Here is a 12,982-nt window from a genome sequence, read left to right as displayed (position 1 = left end):
TAACCACTACAATTTCTGATATTAAGAATGAAATCAGTTCAATTGAAACTAAATTTTGTTGATTCTAATGACATAACAAAGCTCTTAGCAATTAATCTTACACCCAATATAGACAAATATAAAAATCTTCCGCCAAAAATTTTGCCGACTTTACCAAAATTTACACCTGTCAGAATCGTAGGAGAAGAGATTAGTAAACTTTGCGGTATTTTAGCCCCGGGATCTTTTACTTCAGATGAACATGGCTACAGTATCAAGACAACACGGAAATCACCAGAAGCTGGACTGTCACCACCATACACACTGGGTATGTAAATCTACTCAATGTGGCCTGTCTGAGTGATGAAGAAATCTGGACAAGTGGAACTGACAGCACCATGAAACTTTTCAGTATCAATCAAGGATCACTACTCAAGTCAATCACAACCAAGTCAGGAAACAAAACTCTATGACTTGGCAGTAACGAAAAATGGAGATCTGGTTTATACCGATCACATGGATAACACAGTGAATATTGTGCAGAATAAAGGGATAGAAGAGATAATCAAAAACTCAGAAATGGGGTCCTTACAGTGGCTGTATAACGATCTCTTTTGATTTGCTAGTTATTATGTATAATGTTTGAGAAAAACAATCAAAAGTTGTCCGTTACTCTGGCTCCACAAAGAAGCAAACGATTCAGTTTGATGATCAAGGTAAACCTCTCTATTCCATGGGTTTTTACTATAGACACATAACTGAGAACAAGAACCTGGATATCTTGTATCTGACACTGGAGCCAAAGCAGTAGTGGTGGTCAATCATTCCGGGAAACTGAGATTCAGGTACACAGGACAAATTCCTGGTCTCAAGAACGAACCATTCAGTCCACGAGGAATCACCACAGACAGTCAGAGTCACATACTTACAGCTGACGATAATAGCCACTGTGTCCACATCATAGACCAGAATGGACAGTTCCTCCATTATATAAACTGTGGTCTGAGTGATCCCATGGGACTGTGTGTAGATTCATATGATTATCTGTTCGTTGCTCAGTTTAGAAATGGAAAAGTGAAGAAAATCAAATATCTGATGTGAAACCATAACAAAGAAAAAACATTAAAACATGTTAATACCATAAGAAAATGTTACCATTTAATGGAAGCGCTGTTTGCTGATGAAGTAATTAATTATTTCGCCCCAGACGAAGTCGGGGACGACATATTGCGATTGTACGCATGTTTTTTTGTCCAGGCGTTTTCTTGATATAGTCCGTGCTAGTTTTCAAACGCAGTATACCATTTCTATTTAAAGTTGTACAATTGTGACGAGGAAAGAAAAATATGGTCTTTTAAATTCCTTACACCTCAATATATAAGACATTTAAGCAAATCTACTTTGAATGTTTCATCTAGTCAGAAACCAGAGAAGAATCCTACCTTAATATTAAAAAAATTATGATATTCGATAATCACTTGAACTTTTCTATCGTCAACGTTCTTTTGTTATGAAACAAAATACATGTACCATTCAATTGTTATATGGGGTTTATGTTTCTCAGTTGATTCAATGTGCAAGAAAATGTTCCATGGACGAAAAAATTTCTAACACGAGCCAAGCCTTCGACTAATAAGTTGATGAAATAAGAATATTTACTGTCTCTTTAAAAATATCATTTTGGAAGTTCTATGGTCGATACAATGGTCAATACAGTTTATCATTAAGTCAAATGCTGACTACCGTTTTTCATACAAACTTTTAGGCCATTATTTTTACTTTAAATTTACGGATTTTTTTGTTTGCCAGATCATGATAAGGAGCACATAGCGAGTGTAAACAGTCGGCAGGGGATGCTCACTCCTCCATAGCACCTGATACCTCTGATGTTTTTTTAAGCCCATGTTTGGTCTACTCCAAATTATCAGTGTTTTCATGGACTTTGAGCTTGATTATTGTTTGAATCAAGCTAAAGATCAAGAGCAAGAAATGTGTGGAGGAACATTCAGTTTACAAAAGTCCTGTACACATAAATGATACATTAAAATTATTTTCTGGGAAATATTGAACAAGTACTAGTATATTCAAAACTAACAATATTTTATGATAATACTTTTTAATGCCAGGAAATTGAAAGGAGGAATTAATTCATACCAGTATATTCAAGGAACATCAGCTGTAAGCAAGGCACAATGAATCTATGTGCCCAAGGACAAGAGGGAAGGTGTGTTTGGTATACTTCAGCTTTTCTATCACCAGTTTCCTTTTATGGAGTTCATGTCCCCTATATTCCCAGAGTCTGTTATAAAACATTTTTAGAAAAGCTATTTACAAATATGTTGATTTTTAGAACATCAATAGGGGTTACCTTTAAAGATATGTATGCCGTGTTTAACAGTATTTTTGCACAGCTGAAACCGAACAAAAATTTCTGGAGTATGATAAGCTACCAAAATGAAGCATTCTTGCAAATTCGACGAAATTTTATTCGGTATTAACAAAGTACTGGTCAGGAAAAGAACACGATATTCTCATGCATATTTATAAAGTACTGACGTTTATCCTGGATCTGCGCATGTGCGCGGGAAAAGCATCGCGAGAATCATCAGGTCGAGGAAAATATTTTTTGTGACGTCTGTTCAGTGAGGGACACAAATAGACCAATCAGCTCAATGAGCATTTAATGCATTTATGTGTTACTACATAAAATACTACATGTGTTTTTCAAAAAGGCTAGTTTTTTAAATCGCTCTCAGAAAGACTTGATGCATTATGTACATTATTATCTAATGATCCCATGCTCATATTTGCATACAAATGATTAACAATGATGAAAATTAAAGTTTTCCCCACTCCATTGTATAGGTCCGTTTGTTTAGAGTTTCCCCGTGCTGTACTGCTAGTGGACATTTTCGGTTGGGTGAACATTTACCGATCTTCAGTATGGAGCGCATATTATGCGCAAAAGATATTTTATGTCAAATACAATGTATGGAACGTAATTTAAACTGCTATGTTTACACCCTGAATGGGATATCGTCAATTATCCCCTTTCGTTTTTTAATATGAACTACATAACATATATAGATGAAACTTACATACCATACATCTTGCCTTCTTAGAAATATAGTTGGGCTAATAAAATAAAATTGGTCAAGGAATTCCAGGCCTCTAAAAACTATTCCAGTTTGAGAGCACAACCAAGCATTTCGATGAACACCATTAAGAAAAATTAATTCATTAAGGTAGCATCGTTTTTTTTTTTAAACTGGGTGGGGGAATAGAAGAGTTAGAATAAAAATCAACTAGTTCGAAGAAATCTGACAAGTAAAATAGGTTCCAATATCTTTCACTACTAAATTTTATTCATTCACTACAATTTACTGCCAAACTCCAAATTTCACTTTCGAATTAGCCCGAGCCAATGCTGATAACCTACTTGCAACATTTTTTATATTTTTTTCAAGGGGTCAGAAATACTGTGGTTCACATGTAAAGAATATAATTATATTATCTAGTAGTATTCTGGTTTTGGCATTCGGTATATTGACGTGCAGATTTATATATGATATTCTGTGGAATACTTTTTGTTGTTTTGAACCATTAAGAAATGCAGAATCGAATGTATCTAATAACCATTTTGATTGATCAAATTATATCATTTGTTTGTTTTGGTTATTTCATTTTGGCACAACATGGTTTCCACACTTCTTTATCCATAGTCGCTGACAGCTGTAGAAGTTCACCCAACCGAAAATGTCCATTGAAAAACAATTGCACGTGATTATTCCTCGGTACAAAAAGCAACCAACTCTGAGGTGCTCTCAGTATTGACAATCCCTAACTCACATGTTTGTAGTAAAACCGTAGCAGACCATCATGCTTTTCGGTTCATTCACGAGATTGGACCATTGTTTGAATATTTCAATAAGAGGCGGTTTTTTATCCGACACGGAGAGAAAATAATTTTTACCAAATAATATTTCATAACTTTTAAAAGTGATGGAGTGGAATTGTCTTATTTGCAGAAAGTATATAACTTATGTTACTTGATGAGACACCACATATATTTATTACTTTTAAAATAAAACACTAATACGGCATATATAGCTTTAAATGAAATTTATCAGCTGTCAGAAAGGTATCAGAAAAGCTGTACACATCACTCAATAAAATTGTAAGGAAAGACTTATATGCAGGTTGAATTTACGTAATACCCTTTTAATTCACATTCAGAGTATTCTCAAGCAGAGTGCTACAGTTCTGTAGCTTTAAATGATCTTGCACTCACACATCTTTCTAAACAAAATTTCTTTTTTTTTCTTCCTCCAAAACATTAGAGATGGGATCAGGTGCTACGGCGGAGTGAGCATCCCCTGCCGACTGGTCACACCCGCCGTGTGCTCCTTGTCATGATTTGGGAAAAAACGGAAAAATCTGTCGTCAATTCAGTTTTTAAATAATGGACTAACAATTAATATGAAAAACGTCAATCAGCATTTGACCCAATGATAACTTGCTGAGAAGATCATTGCATCGACCATAGAACTTACGAAATGATGACTTTTAACGAGACTGCTGCAATTCTTGTTTCATCAAATTGTTTGTCAATAATATACCTCCTTTTAGAAATTGTTCATACGTAGAGCATGCTCTTGCATATCGAGTCAAATGAGATAAATAAACTTGCATAAGTAAGGGAAGTTGAAGTAGAAAAGTAAAAGTCATCACGTTTATCATAAAGTTTGGTTGTTCTACGAGATTACCATTAACGTCATTTTCAAGTAATATATCAAACTCTGTGATATCTTTTATATCATTCTCACTGGTATATATCATTGAAATAAGAATGGAAATTACAATTGTTAATTTATCATCGCTATATCTAAATGTCGAGTTGAAGTCCACAGCAAGTATTTTCTTCTTTTCACGCATAAGATTATGTACAATTCTGCTTTATATGAATACAAAGATAGGCCTGCTAATAACGGGGCGCAATTGGGTACCCATGGGAATTCCATAGATTGCTGGAAAAACCTGGTCACCAAAATACACATAGATATTGTCAATCAGAAACTGAAGCATCTTTTTGATGTCAACTTCGGGGTACTTGTGTGTACAATCAAAATGTATTTAACAAAATACATTGTAATTTTGCAAATGACGAATGACAATGTAGGTAAATTTACAAGTTCTATTTTCATTGAAAAAGCAGCTGTCAATGATATCGAAAAGTCTGGACTTAAATTTATCGTTGGGAATGGTTTGGTATATAAAAAAGTTGAAAAGTCGTTTTTAAGCTGCTGATTTTGGAAAAAATCTTGAGATTTTAAATGGTCCAAAAGTTCCTTGGAATTTTTATAAAAATATTCACAAAAATATCCGAACAGTGTCTTTTCAATCCTAGTTCAGGAAAAGAAATAAATAACCTTTTGAAATTTCGTCTGGTATCAGCCCTTTTATATCTCAAGGTGTTTAAATAACAGTTTTACAGAGGAAGTTACAATTGGGTTAAAAAATATAAAACAAGACAGGTTTATTTAAATTGGCTGAGCACATTCGCTGATGGCATAAAAATATAAAATTTTATGAGAGTCTTTAAATTATAAAGAAAGCAAAATAAACTCTGTACAAGGAAATTTATATCATAATTATATATTAAAATATTACAGAAGCGGAATATGCTACTTTGTAAACACATACTTGCATTCCTAATAAGTACATAAATTATAATCTGTAAAAAAATAAATGATGAAGTCTGCTTTGTGACTCTGATGTTAAATACGCTACTCATAGACCAGGAAGTTTAAGAATACATGTAGGTTTGTGGGTCACGTGAAGAGAAAAGAGAACTTGATGAACACGATAGACATGCAGACATCAAAATCAGGTAATAGTTAAAAGATTATTTATATTATTGTTCATTTTTCAGTTAAAAAAAGATTTTTTTTTTCAAATATAATTATTTGAGTATCATTTTACTTGGAAGATAAAACTTAAATTGTGTTTAATTTAAAAGCATGGATTTCATTTCTTTTTTTGACTCATTAATAATTTTTCTGCAATGACATTTATACTTATTGTAGTTTTGAAATAATTTTTGATTTAGATTTGCTTTTTTTCTTTGGGTGATATTATTAGTAGCAATACACATTTTAAATTTTACGATAGAGGAGGGGTAAAACATATGGAGATAACGAACGGTATTCAAGATCAAAAGTCCATAAAATAATACAAAATAGGAGCAGAGCAAACACGGACCTCCAAAACATCAGAGGTTGGAACAGGTGCCATGGAGAATGTTTTAGATGTGGAATTTTATCTATGTATAAATAACACAAAGAAATTTCATGCATGCGATTTATGTATAATATACAATTATAGCCTTTTGTTGAGGTCAAAATCCCTCGATATATAGACCTTAGAGAAAGCATGTCGACCTCGCACTTCGTGCTCGGTCGACATGCTTTCTCTAAGGTCTACATATCGAGGGATTGTACCGAATCAAAAGGCTACAATCGTTTTATTATTTTTTAACAGTAAATAAGAAATGTCTTAAAATTCTTTCTAATGCTCAGTACCTTTTCATACAAGGCATTGTTATGTCATTTGCATTATGACGTCATTATCATGAAAACCAGCTGCAGTATTTGTTTTTAGAAACATCCAGTTTATAAAGACTATTGTGACGTCAGCACTATTGTTGCTTCACAGAAGTAGAAACAGCAGGTTTATGAATTTATAAAATAGAAACATTCAGTCTTTAAAACTTTTTATACTTGGTCATTTGATCCAGTTTGAGCCAATCAGATAGTTGGAACAATAAAGAAAAATAATATTTTTGATTAATTTTGAAAAGAAATGACATAATTGATAAATCCCTAAAATGTATTTTTTATTTTTTAATGTTCCTCTCGAAATCTTTCACTCGTATTTAACGACGTTCGATCCTGATATTTAAAGTCTTAAACCTTTTTTGCCAAGTATATTTTTAGTTTTTATATACATAGCATAATTAAAATTCAAATCAAAAAATGGGGGTCAATACGCTTCTTTTGGCCCTACAGTACATTTTGATATGACCTTTTTGCACGGAAATTTGTGTCTTAATTAAAAATTAAATTTTCGACGTTTTCTTTCCAATATTTTTATCCAATTAAAGCATGAAACAGAATGAACCTTGAGTTTGTTTAAAAAAGACTCTTAAAAATTGCGACTAAGAAAAAGTTTTAAATTGCTTCGCACAATCAATAATTTGACCTTTCTGCACTAATAAAAGTGATTTTTCTGGCATTGAAATTTAATAAGCAAGAAAATTATAATTTTAAAGTCTGAAACTTTTTCTGATTTTAAGCAAATAAGCCAAATTTATCTTGAATATTTAGAAAAGAACATCAAAAGAGGGGGTATATAATGTAATTTTTTAGATATCACTAAAAAAGTGTAATTTTTACGTTAATATTGGTTCAATTTTTCCCCGGATTTTCAGAAAATATTTACTATAGTAAAGTTTTGGTATATCGGATAACATACAATGTAAGTTGAAATAAGCTTCATTCCTTATAATTTAATTTCTGGGTAGACAATAAGACAATATTTCCTCCGGAAAAAAGGTTTAATATTCAGCGTTATTTTAAAATTAACGTCATGCGGAGTAATATGTGACGTAGGCAAGTTATGCTATACAAAATGGATAACACCGTTTAACCAATCAAATGACGTGTTACAACTAAAATTAAATTATTTGAATATAGTTAAATTTGCACTGTAGAATTCAGATTTAATGTTAGAACTTAAAAATAATGCAGAATTTAAAAAAAAAAAAAAAAAGAAAAAAAAAGAACAGGACAAAATTACGCTCAAAATCTCAGGATCGAACGTCCTTAATGTAAAGAAAGTTTTCTGTTTTCGTATGCAAATTTTTGTCGTTTTCCTTGTAATCTGTACAAATTTAACTAGTCCAAGTCTAATTATTACTACCTAAGATATTTTGATAATTTTCTTGAATTAATTTTTACTATTACATTTATTGTTTTAAGATTAAAAATCGAATGTTTACCGTTACGATTCCTAGTTTGTTTTAAATAAAATTTGTTGAGAGACACTCTGAAAGCTTGTTGGAAAAGCGCCAAATTATGACATTTTTCATATATTTTGTATTTCTGCCCTAGAGATTTCTTTTGATGAAAGTTATTGTAAAACGTCACTAATTTAGAAATTTCAAAAAAAGTTGATCCTCTAGGTTGGTCTAGGAATTATTGACAAAGCTTATTTCTTTACCCAATACCTCTGTAATTGTCATATTGCAGTATACATACATATCGGTGTAGATGAATAATCGGTGCAGATAATTTGTTTTGGTAAAAAAAAAAAATATCGATGTCTAGATTGCCAGTATGTTTCTTTTGATGTTCTTTCTTGAATACACAAGCGAATAATGCAATTTGAATCAGATAACAAATTATTTACGATTAAAATGAAGGAAAATTTAAAGCCATATATGGCGTAACTGATCAAAAATTATATTTTTGAAAAATACAAAATTAAGTAAAGAAATAAAGTAAGTACATTTAAATTAAAGCTTTTCATACAATTCTGAACACGGAGAAAACCACGTTTCATATAATAATACGATTTTTTCTTCTCTGTAATGTGTTATTTAAATCTTTTGTATTTTATTCCGAGTCGGAGAAAATTCCGAGAATCCAAATTAAATTGTGATATCTTTATAACGCAATTGACTTAGATTTTGTAATTTACGGAAAAGTTCTATCTTTATATGAAGTAATGATACAAATAATAAGTTCTTATAATTTTAGTCTTATAATTTTCATTGTACATACGCCATATATGGCTTTAAGAAAATATTTATGTAGAATGATTAAATTCAGTTTGATTTTCTCAGCAAATTAAACTTATTTAGTGACATAATTGGTCTATGATAGGCACATTTTAGTGGTTACTTAAGCATTGAATTATCATTTTTTGAAAGATGCAGTCTCATAACTGCAATGGTGTGTGCAAACAAATTGAGTAACGCGCGTTATGAAAATTTGTTTGCACACACCATTGCAGTTATGAGACTGCATCTTTCAAAAAATGATAATTCAATGCTTATATTTACATTTTTTAGCCCCTAAATTTTCCACAATTTCAAATTTTTTAAATAAAATTCCCGCTTTATCCTTCATGTAAATTACAATTGATAGAACAGCTTTTGGGACAGCTTTATCCAAGTTTTCCGCCAGAGTTTGTTTGCAAACAAACCAAAATCCGCAAACAAAAATAGTACACATTAAAACAGATAACAGTAATCAAGTTTTCTTAATTTTTCAATCTAAAATGATAAACTATATTTAGCAACAAAGAAATACAAATGAATAGTATAAAAAAACATGAAGTTTTCGCTTTGTTTTAACTGTAATGGCGTAGTCCCTTTATTCATACGCCAGACAGACTTCGGTGATTTGGTCTTGTGTGTTATGTGTATTTATCACTTGTAATTTTACAATGCTTTCTATTAGGGTCAAACAAAGTAAATGTAAATATATGTTCATATATTGCCACACTTTTTAAACTGAAAAGTGATATAATAGGCCACTTATACTGAATTAAATTAATAAAAGGCGTTTCTAAATTCTTATGTAAAAATTAGATTAATTATCAAATAACATAATTGGGAGTTTACACCAAAGCATATATTACAAATTACATTCCTGATTCTCTAAACAAGGCACTTCTAAACAACGGTCATATAAACATTCTGAAACCTTTCAAAGAAAATTAATGTGGCTACATGTTTCATTCACAATGAATAGCATATTATTTCTCGTTTCAATTTTATTTTCAAATACTAGAACTGAAATTTTCATACCGCATAAGCAAAGGCAATGGCAATTAGCGGATAACTTAATTAATTTAGAGATTTAGATTGCTATTCTCAACAGAGACAGCTGCAATAAATATAATATCAAAGTAAAGCTGAATTAAAAATACAAACAATTTTTGTTTATTATCTAGGGCTTATTTCACAAATCGTTCATGGATTAAATGAATCAGATCCATGTTAAAATAATGTATTAAAAGACTGAGGAGCAAAATGAAAACAATCTATCCTTCTGTATTCAATAATCCAGAAGTGGAAAAAGAATTAGATAGTTTACATGATCAGTACGTACTGGTCCCTACTGAAAAAAAAGCAGGAAACAACATTGTCTTCATTTGTAAGGTTCATTATATAAATTGTATTTTACAAGAAATTGGATTTAATTCTACAAGTGGTAATCAAACTTATGTTCATAGTTCCCTTCCTAATGAAGAAATTTTTCAAAATCATACGTCAGTTTTGAATATTTTAATATTCCAAATAACTTAAATGCAAATATCCATAGATCCCAATGACGGCTATTCCGTTTCGTACAAGAGCAAACTAGCACACACAAACTAACACACACAAACTAGCACACACAAACTAGCACACACAAACTAGCACACACAAATTTATATCATTTATTCACTCCAACTCCCTTTCGAGAGGATATAATGATTTTGTAATACATGTGTATTTCACAGGAATGTCAAATTAGAAAGAGGTTGGATTTGATTCATATTCCTCAGCTGATTTCTTCATAATGATTTTTGTCGTTATAGTGAAACTGTACTTTTTAATCGTGACTAGTACTTTCCTAATCAGATTCTTAACCTGGTAGGGATTTAAGTGAATTACATTTGTGAATTACATGAATAATTGGTTGTTCACAACATATACCCTGTAAATAATTTATTTGTTTATAACATATACACCCTTAATCATTGAATTTTTCATTACATTTATCAGTTCAATTTGCACATATACCAGGGGGTATTAATGCAACTTGGACTTTGTTACAGACAAAAGGACCGTTTCAATTTTTAGTCATTTAATTTAATCATTTTTTAAGGTGATGTAAGAATATTTAACGCCCTAACGATGTTATTTATTTCCTCAATTTTAGGTAAAAAAATTGAATCATGGACCCCGTACCAGTGCCCAAGATGTGATGCGATGTGACCTGTGTGAGACCGCTGTGGTACAGATGCACTGCGATACATGTCTTGTCAACCTGTGTAAGGCCTGTGTGGGAGAACATACGATTTCTGATAAGTCCAAGAAACATGAAATTGTTACAAGCAATCTGCGCAAAACCACACCCCTCTACCCTGGATGTGCATCTCATGTCAAAGAACAATGTGAAATGTACTGTAATCAATGTGATATTCCTGTGTGTGCCACATGCGTTGCTTCAGATCAACATTTAGGCCATAAATTATCAAAAATCCTACAAGTTCTTGATGAAAGAAAGGAAAAGATTATAAATAAACAAATGGAACTAAAGGAGACGATATGTCCAACATATATGGACATTGCCTCTGACATACAAAACGGAATAAGTCAGATAGAAAAGAATTGTGAAGATCTTTCAGCTGCCATAGAAGAACAGGGAGATGTCTTGCACAGAGAAATAAGGAAACATGTGACGAACCTTCAAGATGAAGTTCATGATTTGAAAATCAAACAGTTGAAAACTTTGCAGAAACATCTGGATGAAATAACCGTTACAATTTCTGATATTAAGAATGAAATCAGTTCGATTGAAGCTTTTGTTGATTATAATGACATAACAAAGCTCTTAGCAATTAATCTTACAACCACTATAGACAAATATAAAAATCTTCCGCAAAAAATTTTGCCGTCGTTACCAAAATTTACACCTGGTAAAATCCTAGAAGAAGAGATCAGAAAACTTTTCGGCGTCTTAGCCCCAAGTTTCATGACATTAGAAAAACATGGCTACAGCATGAGGACAACACAGATATCACCAGAAGCTGGATCCTCTCCTCCAGTCAAACAGCTGCTTGATGAACCAGAGACTGTCACCACCATAGACACCGGGTATGAAAACCTACTCAATGCGGCCTGTAAGAGTGATGAAGAAATCTGGACAAGTGGAACTGACAACACCATGAAACTCTTCAGCATCAATCAGAGATCACTACTCAAGTCAATCACAACCAAGTCAGGAAACAAACTCTATGACTTAGCAGTAACGAAAAATGGAGATCTAGTTTATACCGATCACATGGATAAGACAGTAATTATTGTGAAGAATGAAGGAATAGAAGAGATAATCAAAACACAAAAATGGGGTCCTTACAGTGTCTGTATAACGATCTCTTTTGATTTGCTAGTTATCATGTATAATGTTCGAGAAAAACAATCAAAGGTTGTCCGTTACTGCGGCTCCACAAAGAAACAAACGATTCAGTTTGATGATCAAGGTAAACCTCTCTATTCCATGGGCTTTTACTACAGACACATTACTGAGAACAGGAACCTGGATATCTGTGTATCTGACCATAAAGCTGAAGTAATAGTGGTAGTCAATCAGACAGGGAAACTGAGATTCAGGTACACTGGACATACTCCTTCTCCAAAGAACAGACCATTCAGTCCACGAGGAATCACCACGGACAGTCAGAGTCACATCCTTACAGCTGATGATAACAATGACTGTGTACACATCATAGACCAGGATGGACAGTTCCTCTGTTATATAAAATGTAGCCTGAGTGATCCCATGGGACTGTGTATAGATTCAAATGATTATCTGTTCGTTGCTCAGTTTAGAAATGGAAAAGTGAAGAAAATCAAATATCTGCTGTGAAACCATAACAAAGAAAAAAAATTAAATCATGTAAATACCTTAAGAAAATGTTACCATTTAATAGAAGCGCTGTTTGCTGATGAAGTTATTAATTTTTAATCTGATTGCTTGTTATATAAGTTCAGATGTAAGTAATTTCGCTTCGTAATATCGATTCAATGTTCTATTGTTCGTTTGTGAACATAATATATAGTTTTTGTTCTTGGTTTCTTCGTAAAAAAAAATAATAAAAAATAATAAATTAAGGATGAATTCTTCTGATCAATTTACCCCAAGTGGGTCTTCGTACTTAGACATGT

The 12,982-nt window shown here is 32.1% G+C and overlaps 1 protein-coding gene across 1 annotated transcript; it reads left to right on the top strand.

Annotated features, from left to right (window-relative positions):
* Positions 1-11,342: 11,342 nt before the first annotated feature.
* On the top strand, positions 11,343-12,683 carry LOC134271368 (uncharacterized). The gene has a single exon (XM_062753585.1). The coding sequence runs from the start codon at positions 11,343-11,345 to the stop codon at positions 12,681-12,683; it is 1,341 nt and encodes a 446-aa protein (XP_062609569.1).
* The last annotated feature ends 299 nt before the right edge of the window (positions 12,684-12,982 follow it).

This window comes from Saccostrea cucullata, unplaced genomic scaffold (assembly GCF_032062105.1).
Source record: "Saccostrea cucullata isolate Sc308-1 unplaced genomic scaffold, CSIRO_AGI_Scuc_v1 ctg8756, whole genome shotgun sequence".
Taxonomy (NCBI): domain Eukaryota; kingdom Metazoa; phylum Mollusca; class Bivalvia; order Ostreida; family Ostreidae; genus Saccostrea; species Saccostrea cuccullata.
The sequence above is the reverse complement of the archived record's forward strand: the minus strand, read 5'-3'. Positions and strand labels throughout refer to the sequence as shown.

Excerpts from the sequence above, each read along its gene's own strand:
- LOC134271368 (XM_062753585.1), top strand. The coding sequence starts at position 11,343 with ATGGAACTAAAGGAGACGATATGTCCAACATATATGGACATTGCCTCT.